Genomic DNA, 8,871 nt, shown 5'->3' on the forward strand with positions numbered 1-8,871 from the left:
GATTTGACTAGAATGCATGAGTATCATGCACGGGTTAACTTGTCAAATATAATAGAGGCAAACTGTACTGATAAATGTTACATTAAAAATAATTGTATTTATTAAATACTACTACAATACAGACACTTATATCTGATATAGATAATCTGCTTATTAAGATTCATATTAGAATATTTAAGTTTTGTGATTTAATATATCATGGGATGGGACTTATAGTTTATTGCTGCAGTTACAATGATGAAACTGCGATTGCTGAACGCTGCTGAGCCGGCACAATGGAGCAGTCAAATAATGTATTAAGATTGGTAAACAAAGAAGACACTTTACTATTAGTAAGGCAAGTCCTTGGGGGGCAGCATATAAATCGAGTCCAGGTCCTGGGTGTATTTGGTCACACATGTGATGGTCATTCTGACCAGACCTGACTGTGCGGCCATCAGGCTGAATGGATTTCATGGGCTTTATCCAGGGTTGTCCGTCAATGATCGCACATTGACTGCGGCCATCAGGAAGTTACATTAAACTTTCTGCCTGATCAAAATACTATTAATCCCAAGTACATATTAATTTTGCAGAATGGCTGTTTAGGCCCAATCACAGAGCAACATAGGGACAAACGGGATGACAATTACAATATCAGTCAAACAGGTTTATTCATGTGTGATCATCTGAACACTGTTTCGTAGGATCTAACTCTCTTCTGACACAGGACCAACCAGTTCCAGCAATTATACTTCACCAAGAGAGTCACCCAATACCTCATTACCACAAATTCCAAGAGGATTCTGATAAACCACTTTTCTGAGTCTTCCTATCGTTTGGTCTCTCTTGGTTTTTATCCAATGTTTACGAAACAATTATTCAGTGACTTCTTCCTCCACAATTCCTTTTTTCCTGGGTCTCAAACTAGGTTACAGTATCCCCTCTGTGCAAATAGTACCCAAATCCACCTTTCTTCACCCACACAATCCCCGTTGTCTACAATCACTGATTGTCTTCTCCTGAATTACCCGAAGACATCAAACTAAATCTACATAAATTAGGGGCCATATTATTCCTACCATCCAGGCCCAAATATCTTCCTATGACAAACGAACAACCACCTACAAAGCCCACTGCCTTCTTGCAGTCATATCAGACTATGTCCATTGTCCATCCAGTCCTAATCATTAACTCTTAATCACAGGGAATAATGGGCTTGAGTCTGATCAATTAGTCACATTGACTACTGCAATAATGACATTTAATCTTTAAGAACTGATAATAATGTAAATGTATCCACTCACTCAGACCTGCATCATGGTAAATATAAAATTAACTGATAAACTTACCATAATTTTTGCTGGGAATACTTTTGAACAAGGAGATGATTTCTGCGTTGTATCCGACTTCAACACGGAAGCGCCCCTCGGCATGTCGGACACACCTCGCTTTTGTGGCGGATAAGTTTCTCTTGGATGGTGTGGCATCCAAGGTACTACCACTTCCCACCTTCTCTCTCACTTCTGGCACTGCCATGTTACCAGTTGGCACATTAGGTTTGGCGCTGGCTGCCGAACCATAAAACTTAGAAACATTAGTTGAACTCTTTACAGGCCCCACTCCGGCTGCAACCTTTCCAAACCCAGATTGTACTTCAGAAGACTTGTACAAGTTACTGGGAAGCTTGGACGACTCTTGAGTTGTACCGGAAAAGTTCGTGGCAAGGTTAGGTTTAAATGACTGCCCGTAACTTATATTTGAACTGCTTGTAGAATAATTAACATTGGCTGGTGATGGTATGGGAGCCATGGGACAAGAAAACGCCTGTGCCCCTATAGCCCCCTTATCACTGGCTGAATATTCCTGGACGCCCACAGTGGGGGTCTGTGCAGCCACCGAGCTGCTGTTCGTCTGCAATGTTCTACCAACATTTTCAGTTCTTGGAGGGATGTATTGAAAACTATTGCCATGTCCAACTTCTTTACTTGTTAATGTAGTATTAAAACCTTGTTGCCTGACTTGCTGCGTATTCTCCCCCGGCAGTTGTGCGTTTGAAGACTGGTTGGCAGAAAAGACAGATGCGTTCTGTTTAATTCCATTCTTCTGGGCCGCAAGTCTCTCTGCTCTCCGAGCTAATGCCTTCTGTCTGTTCTCTTCAATTCTCCTCTTCTGTTCCTCCGTCAGACAGGCTGACATCTTCTCGGATTAACCTCCACCGCAATTACCTGTCACAAACTGCAAAACAAGAGGCCTTAGCACTCATGCCCACAGCTAAATGGACGGAGGTGTTGTGCTCTATTAATCTAAACATTGCAGATAAATGCATTACAATTTTAGGATGTGGCAAACAAATCAATTTACTGGATGTTCCCCTCGAGGGACACTCGTATACCTCATTTCCCAGAATATCATGCACTTGAGGTTCCACATTTCATCATTACATACAAAGAATTGATGTGCTGCATATAAACAGCTCATAACGTGTCTAACATTTACATTGAATAACAATAAACAGCACGCTAGGTATCTCATGCGGAGCAGAAGGGGGATAATTGGGTCAATGCTGAAGCAGTAGCACGAAAAGGGAACTTAAAAACAGACTTAAGACACATGTACGGTTACTATACCAGGTATTAGGATTTAAAATATAGAATACCAGGATTACGTACAAAGTTACTATTGGCAAGGGATAAGTGTGAGCTCACTGGAGGTGTTACAGGGTCCAGAAAGGAACAAAGATGTTACAGACTGTAGCTAATTAGACAGTAGTCACAACCTGCCAGGGGATTAACATACATATGTAAATACTATGTATGTTGAGGTTACACTCCCTTTATATTATGTCATGTATATTTTTATGTAGTCATGTGAAAAAGAATGTACACCCTCTTTCAAGTCTGTCTTTTTATATATCAGGAGATGATTAGCAATCATCCAGTCCTCACCAAGTCCTAACGTTTGATAAATCTAACCTCAGATTTAATTCAGCACAAAGTGCAGCTGTCCATCGCCTCGATGTTCAGATGCGGATATTGGCGGCTAATACAGAAAGAAATCTACGCTCTTTTTCCTGCACACCTCACAGAGATCTCTGTCAAAACTCTGACGCGATGTTCCGGGCACATATCGCGTCACCTGGCGCAAAATTGAATCTGCTGCTAATCAACTGCACATCATGTGTTCATCAAAAAGTAATGATTAACTCTGGATAAATTAATAAATAAAGTAAAGATTGTGTACTGTCCTGTTCACGAGACTGTACAGGTTTATGAATGTATAACACAGTGACGGGCACACTGATATACTGCAGGGGCCACATGGGCGGCCCTCTAACCATCACAACAGCCGCACATTACTCACACTCTGAGGGGCCGCAGGTGAAGGCTCGGAGGGCTGAACGTGTGTAAAGTAATCGTGTACACATCACTGTTAGTTACTGGTTAAATGATATGGAAGTAATGCAGAGTGGCATAAACTACAAGATCTCCAGATCTTATAGTAGATGTACTACATATACATATATATATATATATATATATATATTATACTATACAGTGATGGCTAATATATGACACTATACAGACGCCTAATCTACATTACACGGGGAGGAATATCCCACCAGATTATATACAGGGTGTATGTATGTATATATATTATTTTAATACAGACAGCTGTACACTGGAGGGATGGATGTGTATGTGTGTGAATATAAAATATGTGTATATATATATATATATATATATATATATATATATATATATATATATGTGTGTGTGTGTGTGTGTGTGTGTGTGTGTGTATATGTATGTATGTATATATATATATATATATATATATATATATATATATATATATATATATATATTATACAGAGGAGGACAGTACGGGAGATATAGAGATATAGATAGATATATATATATATATATATATATATATATATATATATATACACACACACACGGGGAGGACAGCAGTACACTAGAGGGAGATATAGATTATAGAATATATATATATATATATATATATATATATATATATATATATATATATATATATATATATATATATATCACAGAGGGGGGCAGGTGTACACTGGAGGGGCCTATGACTATGACTATGTCTCAGGACCCCCAGTAACGGGAGTAGATCTGTCACAGCTCGGCCACAATCCCCCGCTGTATATTTACCCGGTTTATATTCGCCGCCTCGCTCCCCATGACAGCAAAACATCAGCATCCCCCGCCTGCGGCTGTGTGGCGTCATCACCGTGGCGACAGCGCGGGCACTGCGTCATCAGACGGCGCGGCCGCCATGATTACTACTGGCAGGTTTGCCCTTTCTGTCAATTGAGGATTTTTCTCATAGGCAACATATGCAAACATTTCATACTCAAGAGAAAGAGTGAATATTGTAGCTGTTAATACATGAATAACTGATAATGGCATTATTACCAGTTCTCCCATGTAGATCTGGACACCTATAAAATAACATATGGCTTAATTATAGGACCCTATATATACCAAACACATAATTCAGTTACAGTGTAAGGTGGTAACCCCCTATCAGACTTTTTCTGATCCTCTTTGCTGTTTTGTGCCATAACCATATCAGCGTAAGTTAATAGTCAACAATTAGTACAAATGTGGAATATTTGTCGGTAAAATTTTACAGTGTTTGGCATCCCTGATACCATGCAGCGTGTATATTTCATAAGGGTTTGATTTTTATGTTTTATCTCTTTATCAGATTTTATTTAAACTTTTGCTCTACAATACCATAAATATAAAACAAATGTCCACTTACTAGCAGAGATGCTCACAATTGTGTCAATCTTGTCTTCATCACCAAGTTAGATCCAAAGTTTGAATATTTTTGACAAATTGTTAAAGTGTAAAGAGACTAAAAAATTGAAAAAGAGTAAGGTGAAGAGGTTCGGGCTTGTTGAAGATTGTTTGAGCTTAAATTACTAGATTGTGTATTATTTATAACTATTTTTCAGGAAAAGTTGAAAAAAGTAATGTAATAGTAAAGAAACAATATTATAAAACGTAACCATTTGAGCTGGGACATGCTACATGTTGTAGTTCATTTCAATGTCTTTTGTATAACTGTAAATTTAAACCGTGATTGTAAATTTGGTCACAGCAGTCAAACACAAATTAAACAGTTAAAAAAAACTGATATAGGCCCTCTAAGCTGTAAAATCCAATCAAAGTCTAAACTGGTTTGAATAGATAAAAGCTCTTACTACAACAGCACACACACTCCACATACCAGCATAGCTACCAATAGTTCTTAATTTTGTAGGGACAGAGCTAGGTTTTAAAATTATAAATGTCCCTATATTTCAATTTTGACAACTGCACAATCAGATTTCTCATTTTCTAGGTTGTATAAATGAATATTTATTGACAATGAGTATTTAAAATGCTAAAAAGAATTTAAAATTCAAATCCATCATAGGTAACATGTAGGGGATTGTAGTACTCAGAGATCTGCAGAGACGGTATCGCACGAATAGTATTTCCATTCTCTTCATTATTTATATGGTTAGAAAATTGCCAAAATAATATATATTTTTTTTCTGTAGTGGATTAATGTGACATTAAAATATAAGGTAAACTCATTTTCAGAAAAAAAAACACAGGGACAATTTATATTTCATAGATAATGTCTGATAGGATCATTAAAACACATGTTTAGCCTAAATTCTGGTTTCATACATGCATGAAATACGTGTGAATGGTTGACCTGCAGATTTATAGCTAAAGGTGCATTTTTTAAGACCAGGGGCTATTATTATTATTATTATTATTATTATTTATTTATAGGGCGCCACTAGGTATCCGTAGCGCCGTACAGGGACAGACAGAAATACAGTACAGGGTGAGACATCACGGAACAGTTAACAAAAAGCACAGTAACTCAGAAGCTCAAAGTACAGCTAGATGACAGGCGAGAGCCCCAGCGGGGTAGCTAGAGGGGTAGAAGGGCCTCACAGAAGAGACAAGGAGCTGGAGAGCAGAGTTAAGGTGGTGGAGAACAGGAGGAGAGGAGGCCCTGCTCGGAGGAGCGTACAATCTAAGGGGAGGGTAGGACGGACAGAGACGCAAGGGTAGGAGGAGGAGAGGGGGAGAGTGGAGGCAAAGACGGAGGGGAGGGGGGGAGAGGAGAGCGACGAGGAGGAAGGTAGGTGGGAGACAGGAAGGAGGGCAGTTAAGTGGGGGACTGGAAGGCTATAAGGAAGAGGTGGGTTTTTAAGGCCCGTTTGAAGCTGGACAAGTTGGGTGAAGTTCTGATGGAGCGGGGGAGCTGGTTCCAGTGGAGTGGGGCAGCACGGGAGAAGTCTTGGATGCGAGCGTGGGAGGAGGTGACCAGGGGGGAAGAGAGGCGACGGTCATTGGCCGAACGCAGAGGGCGGGATGGAGCATGGATGGAGATGAGGCTGGAGATGTAGGGAGCGGTGGAGTTGGAGAGGGCCTTGAAGGTAAGTGTAAGGAGCTTGAACACGATTCTGTAGGGGAAGGGGAGCCAGTGAAGGGATTGGTAGAGGGGGGAGACAGAGGAGGAGCGGCGAGAAAGGAAAATAAGTCGAGCGGCAGCATTGAGAACGGAGCGAAGGGGGGCGAGATGAGAGCGGGGGATTCCAGTAAGGAGGAGGTTGCAGTAGTCTAAGCGGGAGATGATAAGAGAGTGGACAAGAGCTTTAGTGGCATCTTGGGAAAGGAAGGGCCGAATGCGCGCGATGTTGCGCAGCTGGAAGCGGCAAGATTTAGCAAGTGAGAGAATGTGAGGGGCAAAGGAGAGAGAGGAGTCGAGGATGACACCGAGGCAGCGAATTTGAGGAACAGGGGAAAGAGAGGAGTTGAGTACAGTGATAGAGAGGTCTGAAGGGCAGGGGGAATGAGCAGGAGGAAAGACAATTAGTTCGGTTTTCGCAAGATTAAGTTTGAGAAATTTAGAGGACATCCAGGAGGAGATGGCAGAGAGGCAGTCGGACACCCTGGAGAGGAGGGAGGGAGAGAGATCAGGAGAGGAAAGGTAGAGTTGGGTGTCATCCGCATAAAGGTGGTACTTGAGACCAAAGGAGCTGATGAGTTTGCCCAGGGAAGAGGTGTAAAGAGAGAACAGTAGGGGTCCGAGAACAGAGCCTTGGGGGACCCCTACTGGAAGGGAGGAGGGGGGGGAGAGAGATCCAGAGGTGGTGACCGAGAAGGAACGGTCAGCAAGGTAAGAGGTGAACCAGGACAGGACGGAGCCAGAGAGGCCAAAGGATTGAAGGGTGTGGAGCAGGAGTGGGTGGTCAACGGTGTCAAAGGCCGCTGAGAGATCCAAGAGAATGAGAAGGGAGAAGTGGCCCCTGGCCTTAGCAGAAAGGAGATCATTGGAGACTGTGGCCAGGGCAGTTTCGGTGGAGTGGAGAGGGCGGAAGCCAGATTGGAGAGGGTCAAGGAGGGAGTGCTCAGAGAGGAAGGTGGAGAGGCGGCTGCAGACGAGTCTCTCAAGTATTTTGGAGGCAAAGGGGAGAAGAGAGATGGGGCGATAGTTGGAGAGAGAGGTGGGGTCAAGATTAGGTTTCTTGAGAATGGGGGAAACAAGAGCGTGTTTAAAGGAGGAGGGGAAGATACCGGTGGAGAGGGACAGATTGAAGAGGTGGGCGAGGTGGGAGCAGGTGGTGGGGGAGAGGGAGCGGAGGAGGTGGGAGGGGATGGGGTCAAGGGGACAGGTAGACGGGGGGGAGGATGAAATGAGAGAGTGGACTTCTTCGCCCGTAGTGGGGCGGAAGGTGAAGAGGGATTGGTGGCTGGGGGGAGAGGGAGGACGAGTGGGGGGGGCAGGCGGGGGAGGGGAGGAGGAGAATTCAAGTCGGATGGCCTCGATTTTAGAGGAGAAGAAGGAGGCAAAGTCAGCGGCGGTAAGGGAGGAGGGTAGAGGAGGGGGAGGGGGGGACAGGAGGGTGTTGAAGGTGGCGAAGAGGCGGCGGGGGTTGGAGGACTGGGAGGAGATGAGGGATTTAAAGAAAGATTGTTTGGCGAGAGAGAGGGCGGAGCTGTAGGAAGATAGGATGAACTTGAAATGGAGAAAATCAGCCAGGGAGCGGGATTTTCTCCAGTGTCGCTCGGCCGTTCGGGAGCATATTTGGAGGAAGCGGGTGAATTTGGAGTGCCAGGGTTGGGGTTTGGAGCAACGGGGGTTGACAGAATGGGCCGGGGCGACGGCGTCGAGAGCAGAGGTGAGCGTAAGGTTGTAGAGGGAGACCGCCAGGTTGGGGCAGGCCTGGGAGGAAAGGGGAGAAAGGAGAGTATCGAGAGTAGAGGACAGAGTGGTAGGATCAAGAGCGTCAAGGTTGCGCCTGGATTGAGTAGGAATGGGCATGGGGAGGGGGGCAGGAGAGGAAGAGAGAGAGAAAGAGAGAAGATGGTGGTCGGAGAGAGGAAAGGGAGAGATGGAGAAGTCAGAGAGATTACAGAGGAAGGAGAAGACTAGGTCGAGGGAGTGACCAAGGCAGTGGGTAGAGGAAGAGGTCCATTGTGTGAGGCCAAGGGAGGAGGAGAGGGTGAGCAGTTTAATGGACGCAGGGTCAGTGGGGTTGTCGATAGGAAAGTTAAAGTCGCCAAGGATGATGGAGGGGAGGTCAGAGGAGAGGTGGTGAGGAAGCCAGGCGGCAAAGTTGTCAATGAAGAGGGAGGTGGGACCAGGGGGGCGGTAGATGACAGTGACGCGGAGGTGGATGGGGTAGAAGAGACGAATAGAGTGGGCTTCAAAGGAGGAGAAGGAAAGAGAGGGTTCAGGGGGGATGACACGAAAGGTACAGGCAGAGGAAAGGAGGAAACCCACACCACCGCCTTGACGGGCTCCGGGTCTGGCGGAGTGGGTGAAGGAGAGGCC

The 8,871-nt window shown here is 44.3% G+C and overlaps 1 protein-coding gene across 2 annotated transcripts in view; it reads right to left on the bottom strand.

Moving 5' to 3' along the window:
- Nucleotides 1-4,842, bottom strand: part of SMARCAL1 (SNF2 related chromatin remodeling annealing helicase 1) — a 30,160-nt gene extending 25,318 nt beyond the window's left edge. Inside the window, exons 1-2 of one of the 2 annotated variants that reach the window (XM_075181102.1) lie at nucleotides 4,786-4,842; nucleotides 1,332-2,217 (exon numbers count right to left, since the gene is read on the bottom strand). In XM_075181102.1, the coding sequence (XP_075037203.1) occupies nucleotides 1,332-2,178 (847 nt within the window). In that variant the 5' untranslated portion in view covers nucleotides 2,179-2,217; nucleotides 4,786-4,842. Of the gene's footprint in view, nucleotides 1-1,331; nucleotides 2,218-4,169; nucleotides 4,278-4,785 lie in introns of those variants that run through there. The other variant, XM_075181101.1, reaches the window with a different exon arrangement.
- Between the last annotated feature and the right edge of the window lie 4,029 nt (nucleotides 4,843-8,871).

The sequence above is a fragment of the Mixophyes fleayi genome, chromosome 7, assembly GCF_038048845.1.
Source record: "Mixophyes fleayi isolate aMixFle1 chromosome 7, aMixFle1.hap1, whole genome shotgun sequence".
In the NCBI taxonomy this organism is placed as follows: Eukaryota; Metazoa; Chordata; class Amphibia; order Anura; family Limnodynastidae; genus Mixophyes; species Mixophyes fleayi.